This window comes from Vulpes vulpes, chromosome 4, assembly GCF_048418805.1.
Source record: "Vulpes vulpes isolate BD-2025 chromosome 4, VulVul3, whole genome shotgun sequence".
NCBI lineage: Eukaryota > Metazoa > Chordata > Mammalia > Carnivora > Canidae > Vulpes > Vulpes vulpes.
In genome coordinates, this window is record NC_132783.1 from 2,779,568 (window position 1) to 2,802,422 (window position 22,855).

The 22,855-nt window shown below is 36.9% G+C and overlaps 1 protein-coding gene across 2 annotated transcripts in view; it reads left to right on the top strand.

Moving 5' to 3' along the window:
- Window positions 1-18,636, top strand: part of MGAT4D (MGAT4 family member D) — a 55,043-nt gene extending 36,407 nt beyond the window's left edge. The window contains exons 8-12 of one of the 2 annotated variants that reach the window (XM_072755199.1): window positions 94-208; window positions 2,770-2,900; window positions 7,915-8,022; window positions 9,290-9,458; window positions 17,503-18,636. In XM_072755199.1, coding sequence (XP_072611300.1) covers window positions 94-208; window positions 2,770-2,900; window positions 7,915-8,022; window positions 9,290-9,304 — 369 coding nt within the window. In that variant the 3' untranslated portion in view covers window positions 9,305-9,458; window positions 17,503-18,636. Of the gene's footprint in view, window positions 1-93; window positions 209-2,769; window positions 2,901-7,914; window positions 8,023-9,289; window positions 9,459-13,384; window positions 17,193-17,502 lie in introns of those variants that run through there. The other variant, XM_072755200.1, reaches the window with a different exon arrangement.
- The last annotated feature ends 4,219 nt before the right edge of the window (window positions 18,637-22,855 follow it).

Genomic DNA, 22,855 nt, shown 5'->3' on the forward strand with positions numbered 1-22,855 from the left:
GTATCCTATTGAAAGTATTTTCAATTCTCAAGCTAATACAACTTATTCAATGGAAGTATCAAAAGTACTAATGACCTTTTGGGTTTTTTCCAGCTAGAAGATGATATCATAGCTAAAAAGATGTACTTTACGAAAATCACAGATTTTGTGCGTAGTGGTACTTCAAATAATTGGTTTTATATTGAGTTTTCAATTCTTGGATTCATAGGTAAGCAACATATCTATTTTTTAGCACACGATAATCTTAAAAGAACTTACCAGTTTGTTACTAAATGAAAAGGAATAACAATGATTTCTATAAAAGATAATACTAACTTAAGAATAAGAACAAATTCAAGTATCTGAATTTCAGAAAATATATTTTAAACCAATTTTTCCTAGATGGGAAATATAAATGAGCAGGTTGACATATATGTTATAAAAACATAAGAAAGCTACCACTTGCTAAATGCTCGCTGGGAGTCTGGTGCACATGTGTTATTAGCTCAGTGACGAAGGTGTATTTCTCTATTTTATATGGAAAAATATTCCGTTTAAAGAATTGAAGTTATAGAGAAAGGAATTCTAACTTAGAACTACTCTACTCTAAATTTCCTGTAATTTCCAGTATGCCAAAGCTGACATACTTAGAAAAGTATAAAAATATATGAGTCAGACCCACCATGGAAAAGTTTCTAAAATTGTGCCCATGATGTGATTTTTAAAAAATGTCTTCTATAGACTTTCTTTTTTCTTCCTTCCAGTCTTTCCACCCTTCCTTCTATACTTGTCCTTTTATTTGAATCCTGAGGCAGCAGGCTGAATTACCATACTTATTTCGCTATGCATGTCAACTCTTTCTTCATGTGGGAGCCCTCTCTTATTTTATTCTTTTGTTTTATGCCCAGTCCATACTCCCCTTCCTCCTGCCCCTCAATAGGTTTGCACTCTACTATGTTCAAAGAATACACAGAAATATGCATGTATCCGTGTCACATACTTGGTGTTTATCATGTTTGTAACTGTTTAAAGTTTACATAAACGGTGACGTGATAAGCCTATTCATACCCCTTATGCTTCTGTCCTCAAAACTAGATTTTAAAACTGCCAACATGTCGACTTATGTCCTTTTAGTTTGTTGTTTCTTACTGCTGTTGCATAAGTCCTACGTACTAATCCATTTGATTTATCCATGATCAGAGCGGTTGACCTTGATTGCTTCCAACTCTTTGCTGTCACAAAGAAATGAAGGGACGTGTATATCCCTGGAAGCAGGATCACTGAGGGTGAATATAGCAGTGTCTCTACATGGTGCCAGATTGCTTTGCAGATTGTACAATTTATACTCCCTTGAGCAGCGTCTGAATTCCTTCTTTTCCTTTTTCTTGACAACATTTGCATTTGATCCTATCCATGACTTTTTTTTTTTTTTTTTGGCCACTGGGAGTAATGTAAAGCATTTCTCTGAATGCTATGGAAATCTGTTATTCATATACTTACTTGACATCTTCTTTTCCATACTTTCTGTCAAGTGTTGTAGAATCCAATTTTAAGACTCCAGAGGTTATGCTCAGCCTTGCTTTAAATAAGAAGAGAAATTGTAGGTAAAGTAATACCTGATGAGCTTGAAGAGGAAGTCATTTTGTTGATACATTACTTTGTGAACTATAAATTCCTTTTTCTCTTTCTTAACAAAGTCAGGTAGGAAAAGGATAGAGGATATTCATGTTCTGATCACAAGACCACATTGACAGGTGAAGTCTTACTAGAACTTAGGTTTACAAGGGCTTTGTGTTTTGTTGTTATAATAATAATAATAACCATTTTTTTTACTCAATATTACCAAAACTATGAGTTTGCTAAACACAATTTTATAACAGACTGATAGCAGATGAGGAAAACACAAATACTGAATCATCTGTTTCCATCATTAAATCACTTGTTTTGGTCACTACATAAATGGGTGCCCAAAAGTTAGAATACAACCATATATTTGATTACATAACCCATACAGACTCAGCCCCTGGTCGATAAAATGAAGCATGCTTACTTCATACTACCGTGTTTATTAAATGATTACATGTATTTTATACTATTTACTTTAAACTGACCATTTACCTGACTCTTAGACCTTCAACTTCATTTAAATTAATTTTAAAATTAAAGATGCAGTATGTTAGGAAAAAAGCAACTAGGCCTAATGAAATATATTATTTTAAAATATAGCAAATCCTTAAGAATCACAAATATAAAACAAAATTCACATAAAATGATGCTCAAATATTGAAATAATACTGTATTTTAATCAAAATTAAGTACTAAACATAAAAAATCTGGTAGATTGATAAAGTTCTACTAAAGTCAAGTTATAAATCAGTTTATGCAAAATTAAGTAAAAGATTATACCTCCTATGCTTTTCATCCTATTTATGTATCTTTTTTATTACAATGTATTTATCTTTCATGTGACTTGGAAAATTGATCTCATTGGTCATGAGAAAGTTGATTTCCTGAGAGTAGTCACTATCCTAAACCTGCCTTACCTTTTCTTGCCCAGAAGTGGTAATCCTTAATACTTAGGCAGATATAGTATTTTGTTTTATTATCCTTCAACTTCACTAATACTTTAAGCCTTATCTATTTTGAAGGAATATGATGTATTTAATTTTTAATGATTTTTTTGGTCCTTGCTCATGTTAATAGAATGAACAACTATATATAAGTGTTATTTTATGATATGTAGTGTAAACACTCAAGAGTTATTTGGATTTGTTTACTTTTTCTCCATAGGAAAGCTGTTTAAATCTGAGGACTTAACTGACTTTGTACGTTTTTTTTTAATGTTCTACAAAGATAAACCCATAGATTTGCTCTTGGGGGATATTTTTCAGGTAAAGATGTGTGACCCAGGAGAAACACCTGTGAGTATTTCTTTACTTTGTAAATACAGAATATTTTAGGAAAATACTCTCTGTCTAATGTAATTCCCTAAAATTTGTTTACCTCACTAATCCTCCCTATACCTCACTAATACCTCACTAATCCTGATGAGTGCATTAATTTTATTAACTTCTGGTATCCAGAAGTTTTACAGAAACTTATACTTACTAAATGAAGTAATGAGAGGCCATAAGTTAGTGATAAGCAGAAAAAGGGGGGACAAAACAAATAATAAAATGATGGATATAAATCTAAATATGCCACTATTTACATCAAATATAAATGACCAAAATATATCAATTAAGAGCTATTTCATCAGAATGGATTAAAAAACACTATGCAGTTACTTGCTGTCTATACTCAGTTCAAATATAATAATATTCATAAAGAAAGGTGAAGGTTAAAAGTAAAAGGTGAAAAAAGAAAGACTATGAAGACACTAATCAAAGAAAATCTGTAGTAGCTAAATGAATATCAAGTAGACTTTGGTGCAAAAAAATAAAAAATTTGACCAGGGATCAAGAAAGATACTATATACTGATAAAAGGGTCGAATCATCAGAAACATATAACAATCCTGAAAGTGTATGCATCTAACGACAAAGCCTCAAAATACATGAAGCAAAAGATGACAGAACTAAAGGGAGAAATAGATTAGTCTACAATTATACTTGGAAACTTCAACACTCCTCTCTCAGTAAGCAACAGAACTGGTGAGTAGAAAACCAGCAAAGAGATAAAAGAATTGAACAACACCATTTACCATTTGGATTTAATTTCTGTTTTAAAAACACTATGTCCAACCACAGTAGAAAACACATTATTTTGAAATACACATAGAACATTTACCAAAATAGACATATCTTGTATCATAAAACAGAGCTTAGCGTGTTTAAGATGAAATCACACACACACAAAAATGAAACTAAAATCTGACAGACAACAATGAAGTAAAATTAAGAAACTAACAACAGAAAGATAACTGAAAAATCTACAAGTACTTGTAATTTAAATGGTATACTCCTGATAAGCCATGAGTAAAAGAGGAAGTCTCTAAAGGAAATTAGAAAATACTTTGAATTGAATGAAATGATAATACAACCTATCAAAATTTGTGGGATGCAGCCAAAGCACTGCTTATGGAGAAATTTATCCTAGAAGAAATCATTATCTTAGAAGAAAAGAAAGATCTCACATAAATAATCTCAGCTTCCACCTTAAGTCACTAGAAAAAGAAGACCCAAATAAACTCAAATCAAGCAGAAGAAAGGGAATAATAGCTATGAAAGCAGAAAGAAAGAAAATTGAGAACATAAAAGCAGTAGAGAAAATTAATGAAGCCAAACTCTGGTTCTTTGAAAATAGCAAGAAAACTGATAAATTTCTAAGAGTGACAAAGAAAACCCCAAAACATAAATCATCAATATTAAAATTAAGAGAGAATGTCATGACACTTATGTATGTGTGTGTGTGTAAATATAACAAAATATATAGGTTATCTGTATGCTGAAATCTTAAAAATGCTGATGAGAGAAATAGACATACCATGATCATGATTGTATATAGTAAGTAGACAAATGCTTCCTAAAATGATCTATTGATTTAGCATAAGTCCAATCAAAATCCCAGCAGGATTTTCTATGGTAGATACAGACAAGCTAATTCTAAAATTTTTAAGAAAGGCCAAAGGAACTATTTTAGCTAAAATGATTTTGAAAAAGAAGAAAAAACTTGGAGGTATCACACTATTCAATTTCAAATCTTTGATAAAGCTACAGTAAGCAGGACACACATTTCTACGTAAAGAAGTAAACAAATAGACCCATGGAACAAAACACTTCAGAAATAGGTCCATAAAATATGGCCAATTGATATTTGACAAAGGAGCATATGCAATTCAATGGAGAAAGAATAGTCTTCTCAACAAATGTGTATTGGGGGAGCTGTGTGTGTGTGTGTGTGTGTGTGTGTGTGTGTGTATATGTATATATATGAGATTGTGTATGTATACACCCATATATATCTATATATATCTCTATATGATATATACTATACATCCATATATATCTCTATACATATATATCTATATGATCTTAACGTAAACATCACAGTTGATACAAACATTTCAAAATAGATCATCTGTCTAAATATAAACTATAAAACTTTTAGAAGAAAGTGTGGAAAAACATCTTCAGGATCCAGGACCAGGAGAAGAGTTTTTAGACATGACACTAAAATCATGATCCATTTTTTTTAATTGCTAAATTGGATTTCATCCAAATTAAAATCTTTTGTACTATAAATTTTACTGTTAGAGTATAAGACACCACAGACTAGGAGGAAATATTTGTAAATTCCATATAAACAAGGATTTGTATTCAGAATATATATAAAACTCAAAATTTAACAACAGGAAAACAACCCAATTAAAAAATAGGCACAAGACTTCAATAGACACTACCAAGCAAGGTATTTTCTTCTTTACTGCAATAAGTAATGAACTCAGCTTTTCTTTATCAACAGGTTATTTGAGGGATTTGGGGAAGCCAGAATTTGATAATACCATCTCATTGGTACTTCCTATTACTAGCTTAGCAAATGTAAGCATATTTCCTAAATTTTAATTCCTCAACTAATTTTATCTGACTTTAGTTTCAGATTAACTCTAGATTATTTAGTTTACAGTTTTAAAAACAATCATTTAATATAATATTTTACTACATGTTAGTACTGAGTAGAAATGCATTTAAGTAAGTAAATGCATTTAAGTAAGTCTGCTATTTAAAAAATAAAACAAGAAGGCAACCTACTGAATGGGAGAAGATATTTACAAATAATATACCTCTGATAAGGGGTTAATATCCTAAATATATGAAGAATTTATACAACTCAACACTAAAAAAAGCAAGCCAATGAAAAAATGGCCAGATAACCTGAATAGACGTTTTTCCAAAGAAGCCATATAGATGGCCAACAGATACATGAAAAGATGCTCAACGTGAGTCATCATCAGAAAATGCAAATCAGAACCATAATGAAATAGTACTTCACACTGGTCAGAATGGCCAAAATAAAAAAATCACAGGAAATAACAAGTATTGGTAAGGGTGTGGAGAACAAGGAACCCTCAGGCACTGTTGGTGGGAATGCAAACTGGTGCAACTACTGTGGAATATAATATGGAGGTTCCTTAAAAAATTAAAAATGGAATTACCATATGATCCAGTAATTCCACACTGGATATTTACCCAAAGAAAACGAAATACTAATTGGAAAAGGTATACATACCCCACGTTTTTATAGTGTTATTTACCATAGCCAAATTATGGAAGCAGCCCAAGAGTCCATTAATAGATGAATGGATAAAGAAGATGTGGTGTGTATACACAACAGCATATCATTCAGCCACAAAAAAGAATGAAATATGCGCATTTGCAACAACATGGATGGAGCTAGGGAGTATAATGCTGAGTGAAAAAAAATCAGAGAAAGACAAATACAGTATGATTTCACTCATAGGCCCAATCTAAAAAAACAAAACAAATGAGCAAAGGGAAAAAAAAGACACCAAGAAATAGACTCTTTCTTTGTGGGGGAGGCCAGAGGGTAAGGGAGACACTTAAGCAGGCTCCACACCTACTGCAGAGCCTGACATCACAACCTGAGATCATGCCCTGAGCTGAAATCGACAGTGAGACGCTTAACCGGCTGAGCCATCCAGCTGCCCCAAGAAATAGACTCAACGATAGAGAACAAAGTGGAGGTTACCAAAGGGATGTGGGTGGGGGGTGGGTGAAGTAGGGGAGGAGAATGAAGAGTACACTTTTCATGATGAGCACTGGGTAACGTACAGAATTGATGAATCACCACATTGTACACCTGAAACTAATGTAACTCTGCATGTTAACCATACTGGAATAAAAATTAGAGAGTATGGGACGCCTGTGGCCCAGTCAGGTAAGCGTCTGACTCTTGATTCTGGCTCAGGTCATGATCTCAGGGTTGTGAGATCCAGCCCCTCATCTGGGTCTGTGCTCAGCAGAGAGTCAGCTTAAGATTATGTCTCTTCAAAAAAAATTATGTCTCTTCCTTGCCTTCCACCCCTCCCCCTGGGGTGCTTGCTCAGTCTCTCTCTCTCTCTCTCTCTCAAATAAATGAATCTTTTAAAAATTATTGAGTATATAAATTTGAGATGCATTTTTATGAACTTTCTACACATACAGTATACAAAAATCATTCTCAACACTCAGTAGTTTCAGATATTTGCTTCAATAGGATTGTTGTCACAGGTCATCTTTCTTATTTTTATCTTTTTAATTTATTTTTATTTTTTATTAAAGATTTTATTTATCTATTCATGAGAGACACAGAGAGAGAGAGCCAGGGAAACAAGCAGGCTCCTCTCAGGGAGCCTGATGCAGGACTCGATCCCAGGACCCTGGGATCATGTCCTAAGCCCAAGGCAGATGCTCAACCTCTGAGCCCCCCAGGTGTCCCTTATTTTTATTTTTAATGAGATTAATCAAATATTTTTCCATAAAGTATAATATTGGTTCTTTGTTTTAATCATGTTTTTTCCTACTTAAGAAGAAACTCAGGAGGGTGTACCTCAGTGTAGGAATGAATGACTATGGAAAGAGAAAGAACACTGTAGTCTGAAAGAAATGGATAGAAAATACAAAAGATTTCATCTATGTCATTGAAATAAAAAGAAAGGAGCAGAAAATGATAGCTGGTACAACAGTAGAAAATACATGCTTTAACTGAAACCTTTTTGTATCTCAACTTGTATTTTATTATACTTAGGAAGAAAAAGCTAAAAAATAAAAATAAAGAAAATTTAAAAAGCTAAGAAAGTTTTATTTAATTTTTAAATATTAAAACAGAATTCTGACATAAAACAATATAACCCAAAATTCTGCCATCCATATATGCAATAAAAAGGGAGTATATTTGGCTTATTACGGAAGATTGTTGTTTCTCTTATTTTTCCCAGGAAAAATGCGCAGAACGAAATAAGCACATTCGTATTCGATATAAACCTTCTCTTTTCCAGCATGTGGGTATACAGTCATCATTCCCTGGAAGAGAACAATATTCCAAAGTAAGATTTTGAAATGTAACTTGAGTAATATACAATGTCTCATGAACTTGTAGTGTTTAGAGAAGGGGTGATGAAAATATGAGATTGTAAAACATGGTTGTTTAAACATAATTCATCCTTTGGTAACTATATGTTGTGAAGAGCCATCATCTTTTCGAGACCCGAGTGATCTGTCATGGAGAGAAAAATCCAGCCTACGTAAACTTCTTTGCCTTACTGTTACCAGCTGTATGATTCAAGTAAAGACTACAAATGTGTTTTAAAAATCATGATATAATTCACTATTTTAGTTTAATATTTAGAGTTATAGAAGAATATTTCTAAATAAAATGCCCCTGTTGTAGAATTTAAGTGTATCAGCATTCTTTTTTTTCAGATCACTATTTGCCATGTGAAGAAAAATTCGGTATCGTTTGATTTTTAATCATTCTTTAATTTTCCATCATTTTTGGAAGCAATGTTATTTGTAATTTACTTAGCATCTTGGTACGGTAGAAAAAGCAGAGACTTTAGAGTCAAAACAACTAGTTTTTAGTTATGGTAAGAGAGGTTTAAATTAGGTGAGCCTTAAGATGTTTCCTACCTTTGAAAGAGTCTCCCTTTTTAGTTTCTTCATACAAAAAAACAGATGATTGCCTTACTCTTTTGTCAGTAGAAATGAGAGACATTTACCTACACGTACTCCCATCATTTCATTCATTATTTATGACCTGCCCTCTTTCCACTTTTTCTACTCCTTATCTCTGTGTATTTGTTGTACTGCACTCCTTGGAACACTGCCTGAAAAATAGCGTGAATTCAGTAAATTTAGCTATTAGCAATTAGGCAAAGTGAAATTCTAGATTAAAAGTGTTCATTAAGGAAAACAAACAAGTGCCAGGAATAATGAAAATTTAACTGTTATGAATCTTGATGCAGAAAATAACACCATGAAAATACATAAAACATAGTCGCAGGTGATGCAGAAAGCACTTGATCAATACCATTCTATTTGTTGGTGCTATTATAGTGGGACTCTTTTCTTCCATTAGTTTTTGCTGAATAAGGTATTTTAACCTTACCTTTGTAAATTCACAACCTACTAAGTAGAAAATTTAATCACTCATATTTCATATTATAATCTAGCTTTTTCCCTTTTTATACCTCACCCAATTAAAATAGAAATAAATAACAATTTAATGACATGTCAAAGGTAGTTGTACATTTTAAAAATTTATATTATTTTGTTACAATTATTTAATTATATTATTTTTAAAATTTCTTACAGGATATTTATTATTAATGAGTCTCATAATTCAAACACCTTCTTTCAAAATGATCGGCATCTTTCTTTGGAAACAATGGCATAATAAGGATTAGTCTTAGTTCTCAATTTTCTTCATAGTGGATAAGAGACTTTATCATATACAAAAATTTAAACCTTTGACAATATAGTGGTAAGTATAAAAATTGATATATAGTAAATTATCAGATACTCGTTAGTTTTATTTTATATATTTTGTGTCCTTTAAAAGTTTATACAGATAACTTTTTGATATACTAATATTTTGTCTTAGAAGAGTGAATAAGTGTTTTCCTTTTTTATCTTATACTGTAGACATACAATGAGTTTGGAGACAATACATCTGAGTTGGAAGCCTCATTCTTTCTTTTTTTAGATTTTATTTATTTGAGAGACTGAGAGAGCATGAGCAGGGGAGGGGGAGGAGGAGAGGTAGAGGTAGAAGCAGACTCCCTGCTGAGCAGGGAGCCCAATGTGGGACTCGATCCCAGGACCCTGGGATCATGACCTGAGCCAAAGGCAGACACTTAACCCACTGAGCCACCCAGGTGCCCCTGAAGCCTCATTTTTATCAATAGATGCAACAATATGGATGAATCTCTAAAATTACATTATGCTAAATGAAAAAAGCCAGATGCCAAAGACTATATCCTATACGATTCAATTTGTATGGAGTGCTAGAAAAACCAGATCCTGATACCTCATTTATGATTTTAATTTGCATTTCTTTAATGACCAATGATGTTGAGCATATTTTCATATGCTAGGTGCTCGTTGTGTATCTATATATATAAAAATATAGATCCTTATGAAATATGGATTTAATGAAATGTATGTATATTTTGTGAAATGTCTTAAGTATTGGTCCATTTAAAAAATTGGGTTGTTCACCTGTTTTTTTTTTTTTTTTTGGATTGTTATAGTTCCATATATAGTCTGACCACAAGTCTCAGTTTATGGCTTGCTCTTTCATTTTCTTAATAATGCCTTTTAATGAACAAAAGATTTTAACTTTGATAGAGTGCACTCCACCCAAACCTTCACTCTGTCCATATAGTTATGTGATTGGTTTGCTCAGTATTCAATAATGTTATAATGAGAGTATAAATGCTATTTACACTTAAGCTACAAAGTATGTTCTTTTATTATACAACTTTTTTTTTTAGTTTTAAATCAGCTTTATTTCATGTACTTACCACTAATTCACCCTCAGATTCCCTGTGAATTATCCAAATCTGTTCTCGGTGTATTCAAACATTTTAAAAACCGTGGATGAATGCTGAATATTTTTCAAAGCCTTATCTGCATTTCCTAATGCCACTTCCTAATCTTGAAAAATATTTCTCCTGCAACCTGACAGTTCTAGCAGATATTTTAGGAACCAGGGGGTTGATTTTCCTGTTTTCTGTATCCCAAATCTGCAACATACTTGGTCTACTTATTTGTTTTAGTAAACCACACCCCTCAGTAATTTCTTGAGAAAGATCAAATGGGAGGTAAATTCTTGGAGAACTAAAACATCTTAAAATGACTGCAGTCTATCAGACTTCATCATTAGGGTGGCTAGGCAAAGAATTCTGAATTCTGATTTTTGAAGGTATGCACGAGTGTAACCAATGAGAAGTAGTGAAAGCCGTTCTGATTCCTATTTCTTGGTATAGGACCCATTTTCCCCTCCATCAACCTTTAAAATTTTTCTTGTATTTAGAATTCTACAATTTCATGATGATGGTAGGTATGGGTCTCTTTTTATCAATTGTTCTTAATATTTGGTAGGACTTTTTAATCTGAAAACTCATGTTTCAATTCTGGAAAATACAAATTATTTTGCTGATACATTTTCTATGTTATTTTTAAGGAACCCTATTTTGGGGGGGAAAGGCAGTTTTCATTGATTGGTTGGTTTTTGTCTTTACTAGTATAGCTTTAATGTCTAAGGACCCCTTTTGTGCTCTCCTACTGTTATCATCCCCTTTTATAACACTTGGTTCTTATTTTATGTTTGAAATGGTTCACCTTAACCCTCTCAGGATTTTAACAGTTGGGTTTTTTTTTTTTTAATTTTTAAAAAATTTCTTCTTCCTGCAGTTTCAATTTCCTCTGAGTTGTTCTCTTGTTGTTGTTGTTGGTCACTGTTGCTAAGGGCTTCGTCATGTATGTAGTGGTCAGAGATTGTCTGTTCAGGTGGAGAAAGCTGGCTGGAGCCTCCGAGCACATGGCTGAACCTGCGAGTTCCACTGTAGGGCAGGAGTGGCTCGGCTCTTTCCCTAAGGAATTAGCCGGGTTAGTGCCTCAGTCTTGCTGCGTGGGCCAGTCAGATTGCTAGAGAGTCTGGGAGCCGAGTGGGCAGATAACTGGGCCTTTCAGTGTTCACTTTGTCAGTATTTACTTATGTGTCCCGTTGTTGTTTTAAAGATTTGTGTGTTTGTTTGTTTATGGGGCGGGGGGCGGGTGGGCTGAGGCAGAGGGAGAGCGGGAACTTCAAGCAGACTCCCTGCCAAGTGCAGAGCCCAACAGGGGGAGGGGGGCCAGGTCTCACGTCTTGAAATCCTGACTCTGAGGTCACGACCTGAGCCTAAGTCAAGAGTCGGAGGCTTAATGGGGTGAGCCACCTGGTGGGTGCCCCTATTTGGCCTACTTAGCATTCTTGTCCCTCCCCTGGTTTGAGTCTAGATACCACATGTTTGCCTTTTCTGAGAATTACCCTTTAAGAGTGAAGGAAAGCTAATCACCTGGCTCCATGGGGTGGGAGAGGAGCTTCAGAGCTTTACCCACTGCCGAGACTCGGAGCCATCCTCATGGTTTGCCGCCTTCCCCTCGTTTGTAGCCGTGGGGGGCTTTCTGCGCTGCAGACCGTGCTCCCTGCTTCCAGCAGCTCCAGTCAGCGCCCTCAGACCTCCGACTGGTCCATTGTCTGCTCTCCTGTTCCAGCTGTACGATCTCGGGTCTTTAACCGGCCCTTATGGCCAAGTCCTTTCTAGAAAGTAAAGAGTTGTGTCTGGTCCGCCGTCCTTATGGGGCCTGCTGCTGTTTCCTTCCCGAGCTTTTACTTTCCGGCCCGTTTGCTTTTTAACCTACAAAAACAAAATTTTAATTACCAGGACTTTCCGTTGATTCTTTTGATGCACACAGTAGCCTTGCTGCCTTTCGGAGAAAGTTCCTTATGCCCAGGCATTAGTCCCCAGGGCCTGTGTCATCCCCCGTTGGAACTGCTCCCCGAACCCGTCGTTGCCGTCCTCCTCCTCACTCCCTGCTTCCAGGGCGAACCTGGGGCGCCCCCCCCCGCAGAGTGCCCTTCCCCACCAAGGGCCCGCGGCGGGCTCCGTCAGCAGGGACACCCGGCAGAGCTGCGAGAGGCGCCCGAGAGGGCGCAGGCCCCGCTGTGGGCAGGAGGCCGGGCTCAGCCCTGGCAGCTCCCCTGGCTCGCAGGGTCTGGAGGTGGCCCGCGGCCCTGCTGAGGGCTTCCAAGGTGGCCTCCTGACCCCGGCCCCCCCCCCCCAGTTGGGTTCGAGCCGCAGGCCGTGCATTTCTTTATTCAGACTCAAACCTCAGGGGCCGTGGGCCTCCTCGCCTGACCTCTGGCCTCTACTGTCCACGGTTTCCTGTGGCCTTCCTCCCGGACCTGGGGCTGTGGGGCCATCTGCTGCTCCTCTTCTGAGTGGGGGAGACCCCAGTCTTGAGGGGTATCGACTCCATCTCCACCAAGGCTCCAGCCACGGCCCGCCTGTTCCCCTTCCCCAGCGCCTCTGGCTTCGGGTCAGTCCTGAGGGCCGGGCCCACCGCCTCCCCAGCTGGCTCTCCCGTGTTTCTGGAACTTGAATTCTTCCCCTGCTAATCGAGTTGCATCTGCTTTCCGCCTAACGCTCCCTGTGCGTGGTTCATGTGCGTGGAGGGGTGTTCGTGCAGGGCTACCTTCGGGCGCTTCCGCAGGAAAGGGGGCACAGAGCACACAGGAGCGTGCGTTATTTAGACACGTACCGCTCCACCGACACGTGGGTCATTTCCAGAAAGACGACCTGCATCGGGCTAAAAGGTTTTTGCTTTTTTCTTTTCTTTTCTTTTCTTTTTAATGGGACTGAGATCAGCAAAAGTTTGAAGAGGGTAGCTCGGCCGGCCAGTTTCCAGGAGCCTTCATCCGTCATGCTCCCAGCCCCTGTCCTTCTCTACTAGCTCCTTCCAGGACGCCTCCCTTCTTTCCTGCAAGAACAAGAAGCCCGCCAGCACCTCGTGCTTTCCCTCCCACGGTAGGGATTGGGGACGCCTTCAGCACCCTGCGCTGCAACCACGTGGCCTTACCAAAAACAACTTCAGGGAACCCAGGAACCGTCCGTTTGCTAAGTTTGCTAAGACTGTTAGATGTTTAAAACTAGATGTTTCCAAACTGATGGAAGAGCTGCAGAGTGGGTCACTGCCCCTTTCATTTTCCGAAGGGTGTATTTCAAAATGGAACAGAATTCAGCCGTACCAGCTGTTTAGCCTGTATGTGTGCTTCAAGCAATATGCACATACCTGGGGAAGGATCGATACAAAGAGGTGCTCCCAGGGAGAGGAAGCCACCGCTGCACTTCCCCAGCCCTGTCTCACTCGCCACAGGCAGTGGCACTTCATCACTTCAGGTTTACATGCCCCTGGTAGCTTCCTTCCTATTGCTACATAATATGCTTCTGCTACTAATTTTTATTTATCCGCATGATTTTTCCTGCAGTATAGATGGGTATTTAGCTCAGATGCTTTACTCATTTTGTTATGTCTTAGTCGGTTTGGGCTGCTATGACAAAAAAGAACACAGACCAGGTGACTGTTTAGGAAAGAAATTTATTTCTCACAGTCCTAGAGGTTGGAAGTCCCAGATCAGGTGCCAGCGCGGGCTTGGGTGAGAGCCACTCCCTGGTTTGTAGACTGTTGTCTCCTGACTACATCCTCACACGGCCAGGGGTAGACAAATCTCGAGTCTCTTTATCCCCTTATAAAGGCACTAAACTCATTCCCGAACGTTCCACCCTCGGGACCTAATTATCTCCCAAAGGCCCCATTTCCAAATACACTGAGGATTTAAGACTTCAACGTGTGACTTTGAGGAAGGGGACACAAATAGCCGATAGCATATCATGACTTTAATTATTTTGCTCCTTTCTTTTGTAACTACTCTTTTCTGAAAGAATAATCAAATCTGAAATTTACGGAATTGATCTTCTGTATGTCATAGCTCTTATCTACTGTCACCTGTTTCTCTATGTACTAGGTGGGTTCCTTGACTAACTTTCCTCACGAAGGTTCCATTTTTATTGTTCCTTTTTTCCTACCCTGTACTCGTTTTGCAGATACAATTTTCCTCAAATCTCAAGAGTGTTAATTAGATCTTCTCGTGAAACATTTTTAAAGTTCTCTTCTGTATTTTGAGTGAGCTGGGTTTTTCCTGTGACCAGATCACTCTGCTTGTCTATTTTGATCCGTCTCTCTCAGGTTTACGCTTTCCTCAAATATTCAGCGAGTCTCGGTTGTCTGGTGACAATATGAGTAATTTATTTCCTCTCCTTCCTCTTTCCTCCCCTGACACTGCATTTGTCTTCATATTCCTTCATAAAATTGAAAGGAATGAGATTTCCTGAGAGTCTTTGGTCCATGGGTAGGATGTGTTGGCCTACACACTCTGCTTTAGAGTATGCGGGTGCCTGGGTTGGGATTGTTTTGTGTTGGTTTTTTCTTTTTTTTTTTTTTTTCCTGTTTTTTTGTTTTGTTTTGTTTTGTTTTCCCAGTGATTTGAGAGAAGGGGCAACAACATACCAAAATGCAGAGAGCTTTGTTCTGGGGCATTAGTTCGCACACTGCCTGCGGTGGCTCCATCCAGGTGGCACATTCGGCTTTCCTCAGGTAAGACTGTGTGTGAGTGGCCCAGGGCTTGAAGGCCTTCCTGCGGGGTGCTCCTGACACAGGCCCCTTCCTTCTCCAGGGTCAGCCCTAGTTTGGCTCCTGTCTTTCATCAAACTTGCCACCTCCATTCCAGCCCTGTCCCCGGTGCCGAGGTCGCAGATTCCTCAGCTCTGCTGTCAGGCCCCACTTTTCCATCAGATTTATATCTTTTGTTTATTTGATTAAACGTCTCCTCAGCTGAGAGCCCCCTCCATGCTTTACGTTGTCTGGAGTTACATCTTTCCTTTCCTGTGCATTTATGATCATTTCAGTGGGGCCTAGGTGTCCACCACCTAGAACCAGTTTAGATATGACATTTTTTCAACTTTTCATTTTATTAAGTAAAATAAAATCTACACTCATGACCCCAGCAAGATAAATGTCACTCTCCTTTCTTTAACCCGGTCCAACATAGCAGCATGAGTATTGCTACAGTTTCCTAAATTAAGTCTTTAAAATATCTTTTATGTAAAATCCGTGCCTTTTTTTTTATAAATTTATTTTTTATTGGTGTTCAATTTGCCAACATATAGAATAACATCCAGTGCTCATCCCGTCAAGTGCCCCCCTCAGTGCCCGCCACCCAGTCACCCCCCCCCCCGCCCACCTCCCCTTCCACCACCCCTTGTTCGTTTCCTAGGGTTAGGGGTCTTTCATATTCTGTCTCCCTTTCTGAAATTTGTGCCTTAACCAGTTTATGCTCCTCATAAAACTTTTTAAAACATAAGATAAATTTTCTAGAGCTCATTATGGAGAAAAATAGTTTGGTTTATTTCTATTCATCTAGCTTGTAGGTCAAAAATGATAATAAACGAAAAATTTGTCTTAGTGATAAATTAGTCGAGTTTTAAGTTTTTAAAAATTTTGACTATTTCATAAGTTTAAGTGTTCTTTTATCATCTCATGTTCTATACCTATAATGAACATAAAATAAATTTCTTTTAGAAACAAATACTTCTGTACAAATAATTTCTGAAAACTCAAATAAGATACTTAAAACTCAAATAAGATAGTTACATTTTGTGGAACCTGGGTGGCTCAGTCAGTTAAATGTCCGACTCTTGGCTTTGGCTCCGGTCATGATCTCAGGGTCGTGGGATCCACCCGCCCCCCCCCCCCCCCGCCCCCACATCGGGCTCCTCACTCAGTGCAGCATCAGTTTGGGATTCCCTCTCCCTCTCCCCCTCCTCCCGCTCTCTCTTTCTCTTTCTCTAAAATAAATAAATCTTTTTTTTTTAAAAAAAGATACTTAAAGTTTTTCTGTTGATAAGCAAGAGAATAGTATGTTTCTATAAATTTGCTACTGCTTCATTCTACATGAAAAGTTAACTTTTGTTTTACTGCAGTTACTGGGCAACGGGGCAAAATGTTTCTGTGTGCTGGAAGTAGGGTTACCAGGTAAAATACAGGATACCCACTCAACCTTAAATTTAAACACAGACTTTTTTTGTATGTATGACCCATTTGTTTTATTGCTGTTGCAAAATCTGCTAAGCCTATTGGAGGTGATGGAGGGAAAGGAAGTAGATGGATATTTCCCATCAAAATGCTTTAACTGAATTATTTGAGTTTATGCGTTTGACTTTCATTAAAGAATGATGTATGGCCTATTTGCATTTCCTTCAAAACTGTTATTTCAAGTTTTATGTTTCTTTTCTATGTAAAGATATATGTGACAGCTTTCTCTTAGAATTTGGAGCTAGAAAAAAAATGTTCTTTCCCAAAGAATTGTCATAATTCCTTTTGCCCATTGTGGGTATTTTTGTTCCCTTTGACTGACAAGAAATTCAAAACTAATTTCATATGAAATGTAGTACACAGATTATCTTATATTCACAGTTCTAATTTTATAATAAATATCTGATTTTCTTTCATATGTTAGTGTTAAAAGATTATTACGTTTTTACTTTGGTATCCTAAATATTTTCAATATTTAATTTAAAATTTAAAAAATAAAAGTAAAGTGAATGTTTAAAAATATCCATACCTTATTTGTAACAGTTAGTTGGCTTTAATGATAATCCAACAATATAGATTTTCCCGGTATCCCAGTGATGGAAGTCTACTTTCAATAATTTTAACACCATGATAGTATTAAAACTGATATTGTCTAGTACATCTTAAGAATCAAATCTTTTGCCAATGTAAAATTATCTTCTCTATAAGGGAAAAGTGTGGTCAAAAGGACATAGTAAGGAAGGAATATTGTCAAAAATTTTCATGAAAATAATTACATCCTTGTGAATTAGTTATTTCTAGATGTTACAGATTTCTTGTTTTTATTTCAGAAAATATGAAGAATAATAAGTGTAACAAGAAAAAAACTCTGTAATACCTTGAAACCTCAGATAACCTTACTTGCTCATGGCATCTTTCAGAAATTATAATAATGAAAATGCATAATTGTATAGAAGAGGAGAAAATAGAACTACTAGGCTTGGAAGTATTAAATTACTACCTCTTATGTCAAGAAAAATTAGAATGTTTATTTATGATGTTTGTACCACTACTATTACAATTTAATTTAAAAATAATAAAGGCAAGTAAGTTTTTGAAAATTAAGAAATGTATTTTGTTAAAAAAAAAAAAGAAATGTATTTTGTTGACTTGGATAGTGATGCTACCACAGAATCTCAATAAATAACTACAAGTTTAGAAACTTGCCATTGTCATGAACAGGTTCTGTGTCAATTAGTATAGGTTCTTACCCATTTTGTTAGGATATCTGAAGAAATAGAAGGCACAATTTAAGCAAGCCTAAGTCTGGCAGTGCCACAGTATCTTCTTGTCTTTTAAACAAATGCATTTGAAACTAAAAACTTATCCCTAAGTGCCATTTGAGCTGATTACCAACCTCTTGATATTTAAGTATTCTGATAGCATTCAGTTCTAAAGATTTTATAATTTCTCATATTATTACCTTCTTAGCTCATGGGTTATTTGGGAGTGTGTTCTCTTTTTCTTTTTTCAAATATAATGGGTTTTGCCATCTTTTACTATTGATTTCTCAATTATACTATTGTTAGCTAATTTTATCTGTGCAATAAGATTTGAGAATTGTTATGAATTCTTAGGTTTCATATGAATCTGAAAAGAATGTATAGTCTCTGTACACTCCCTTTAAAATATGTTGCATTCATTTGTTTTTTTAATAAGTGTTTTATGCCTTTAAAATGTCTTCTTAAAATATTCCTATTTAGTGGGTAAAGGATTCTCTTATATCAGGCTTTTTAATTTACTTCTTCAAGTTTTTAAAATTCTTACTAATTTTTGTCTGCTTGCTTGATCTGTTAGTTTCTTATAGGAGTCTATTACCCATTGTCCGTTCTTCTTGTTATTCTATTGAATTTTACTTTATTTATTTTGTGAAATAAGAGATTTTTTCTTCTGATTCCTCAATAAAATATGAAAATTGTACTTTATACTGCTGTATTATCTATCCTTGAGGGCCAAAACTTTACATACTTACCTTCGTCTGAACTGCATTACATACCAACATACAAGAAGAATATGAAAGCTGAACTGTTCAAATGTGTCCATCTCATTCTGCCCTTTTAGAAGAGAAGCAGCAATATGTCAAGTATATTTCAGTAAAGCGGCTGGTGGGGGACATCACGTTACATGTATGTTACAAAAATTTTTAATTTGACTTAAATTTTGGACCAAAGTACCCTGAGAGTAGCAGACGATAGAAGGAAAGAGAGAGAGACAGAGAGAGAGAGAGAGAGAGAGAGAGAGAGACATTGAAGAGCAACCTTAAAGATTCAACCCAATAGCTGCGTCCTTACTGAAATAATTCCAGGACAGAGAGTTGGATGGTCAGCACAAAGCATTTCCAGAAAACGTTCATAGTGCAGCCAGGACAGATGCCCCCAGTTTCCATCCCCATCCCTGCTACCCAAATGCTGACATTTGTTTCACTCACCACCCATGGTGTCTGGTCTGAGGTGTATGAGGAACGGGCAATTTGGAGAACCCCTGACACCCATCTGGGATATAGCACAGCAAAAATGCTTATTGCTTGGTTTGGGCGTTTGTTTTATAGCATTCATGGTGATTTTGCTGTTTCAAATCACTTTCCTGGGAATCCCTGGGTGGCGCAGCGGTTTAGCGCCTGCCTTTGATGCAGGGCCTGATCCTGGAGTCCCGGGATCGAGTCCCACATCGGGCTCCCTGCATGGAGCTGCTTCTCCCTCTGCCTGGGTCTCTGCCTTTATCTATCTCTCTCTGTCTGTTTCTCTCTCTCTGTCTCTCATGAATAAATAAATAATAAAAATCTTTTAAAAAATCACTTTCCTTTGAGCATATACACAAAGTCATGTGATGTATTTATGCCCCTGGCTCAATATAGCAGATGAGTTTGGAGAAATCATATTCAGACAAGATTCTAATGAAAAAAAAAAATTTTCCGTTGAACACTGTGTTTGAAGTAAATAGAAGCTCTGCAAACTTTGAAGACATGATAGGTGAAATTCTCTCAGGTATTGAGATAAGCTACCAACAACTGCACCATCAAAGTATAAATAGAAACATGGTGATATTACTGATGTTGGTAGTAATAGCAAATGTGACAACACTCTTGGTTCTAAGAGAGCAAATTAACCTTGTATATTTTTATATGGACCTTCCACTCTGTGGCAGGTTCACAGCCCATTGTGAACCAGGAATGGGAGCTAAATCTGGGCAGGCATTTTTCCCATCAAAACCATCATCTGACTCTTTCCCCCCTTTCTTTACCTTTCCCCCCCCAATTACATTTTTAGATGCTGTGTTATTAATAGCCAGTCATAGGCAATGAATCCCCATTGACAGTATGTCAATATACTGTCAATATACAAACTTCCAATGAGGAAGTTTATGTAAGGGGTTTTTGTCTTGCTGATACTAGTTTTCTTTCTAAAAGTCCAGGTAAGGGGCAGCCTGGGTGGCTCAGCGGTTTAGCGCCGCCTTCAGCCCAGGGCCTGATCCTGGAGACCCGGGATCGAGTCCCACGTCGAGTTCCCTGCATGGAGCCTGCTTCTCCCTCTGCCTGTCTCTGCCTTTCTGTCTGTGTCTCTCATGAATAAATAAATCTTTAAAAAAAATAAAAATAAAAGTCCAGGTAAAGTGAGGATTTTTTGGGGGGAGAATTAGTTTACCAAAATTGATGTGAATAGAGACAAAGTATAAATCAATGAATTTTTATAGAATAGAAAAAATTATGGAGACATAGGGACAAAGAGACAGCAGGTACAGATGATTGCACAAGGGAACCTAACTGAACTTTGAGAAATTGGAGAGTCCCAATGTTTTAAAATTGTTTCAGGAGTGGAAGAATCTGGGCAGGATTCTTAGTAATAGGCTTAAGGAGAAAAATTGTATGATTACAGATGCTGAAAGGGCCTTTGAAAAATGCAACACCTATTTTTAACTGTTTTCTATAAGAATATTAAAGGGGCGCCTGGGTGGCTCAGCAGTTGAGTGTCTGCCTTTGGCCCAGGGAGTGATCCCAGGGTCCCGGATTGAGTCCCACATCAGGCCTTGCAGGGATCGAGTCCCACATCGGGTTCTTTGCAGGGAGCCTGCTTCTCCCTCGGCCTGTGTCTCTGCCTCTCTCTCTGTGTGTCTCTCATGAGTGAATAAATAAAATCTTTTAAAAAATATTAAAATTGCAATGAATGGATACTTTCTCAACACAAAATTATGGGCCAGATGAAATTCACATATGAAAAATATATGTACTAAGAATTATTTGTTTACATGAAATTAGATTCTCATTGGTTGTCCTATATTTTAACTTGCTAAATATGACAATGATAGACACAATGCATGTACCTCAATCCTAAAAATGTCTTTTTATTTAATGGGGAAACACAAGGCATTTCTACTAGCCTTTCTAGGCTACTATTAGCATTTCTACTAATAGGGCAAATGATCCCCACTATTTCTGGACTGTTAGGTTGTTCTGGCAATGTTAGCCAAAACAACTGTAGGCACAAGAGTTGGAAAATAAAAAGTAAAGTTCTATTTAAAGATAGCATGATACTCTAAGTGGAAAAAATCATGGGACTTAATCACAAATCTAAATAATTCAGCAAGATATCAGAATATAAATTTAACATCCAAAAATGAATAAGTTCTTAAAAGTGATCATAAACCCTTAGAATATGTGATGAATGAGAAAACCTCTTTTATAATAGCAGTGAAAAACATATTTAGGAATAAACCTAAGAAGAAATGTACAAAAGCAGGAGACTTTTAGAAGTGATAGTCCATCTTTTGATTGTGGAAGTAGTTTCAGAAGTGTGTACACTTGCCAAAACTCATCAAATTGTGAACTTTAAATGAATGATGTTTACTGTATGTAAATCTCAGTGATCTAGAGATAAACGTGCAAAACCTATACAAAGAAAGCTATAAAACACTCCTAAAGTTCCAAGAGACTCAAGCAATTTCTTTCTTCTTGGATAGGACATCTCATCAAAATGTTCTTTTTAAGTTGACTTACAATTTTATTGTGATCCTGATAAATATGCCAACAATCTGAAACTTGGCATATTGATGTTAAAGTTCATATGGGAAAAAAAACATTCAGAAATATCTAGAAAAGCTCTGAAGGAAGAGCCAGAAGGGAACCAAGGGGAACCAGATGCTAAAATATTTTTCAAAGCCTCTATTATTAAAACAGTGTGGTACTTTGTACTAGCACTTGAGTAGACAAATCAATGAAATAGAATAGAAAGTCCAGAAATAGGCTCAACCACATAAGGTTATTTAGTAAATGATAGAAGCAGTATCTTAAATCAGTGGGCAAATGACATTGGGACAACTGGATGGGCATTTGGAGAAATATAAGATTCACATGCTCTATGAAAATAAATTTCAAGTGAATCAGAAATAATAAATTTATACAAGCATTAAAAGAAAATATGGGTGAATCTCTCTACAACCTGGGAGTCAGAAAAGGTAGTCTAACTATGACTCAAAATCTGGATGCAATAAAAAAGAAAAAACCTTGCCCTTATATATAAAAATGTATCCAGCCTCACAAGTAAAAACTAAAACTGCAATTAGATATCAAAAACTGCCCCACCATCAGGTTGACAGAAATTCAAAAGCTAGCCAGTGGATTCCGTTTGGGTGAAGTTATGTAGAAACGGATACAGACATTCTCATATACTGTCAATGGGGATACAAAATAGAGCTCCTATGGAGGGGATTTGGTGGTATGTGAGACAACTACATAGCATTTAAAACCACAGTGTGGGGGGCCTAGGTGGCTCTGCGGGTTGAGCAACAGACTCTTTAAATTTCTTTTTATTGGAGTTCAGTTTACCAAAATATAGCATAACACCCAGACTCTTGATTTCAGCTTAGGTCCTGATCTCAGGGTCTTAAGATCCAGCTCTGCCTGGGGCTCTGCACTCAGCGGGGAGTCGGCCTGAGACTGTCTCTCTCTCTTTCCCCCTTCCCCTGCTTGCATTGTCTCTCTCTCAAATAGATAAATCTTTAAAAATAAAAATAAAACTACAGTGAGACATCAGCAGGGAGTCGGCCTGAGACTCTCTCTCTCTCTCTCTGCCTTCCCCTGCTCGCATGGGCTCTCAAATAGATAAATCTTTAAAAATAAAAATAAAACTACAGTGAGGCATCATCGATTGA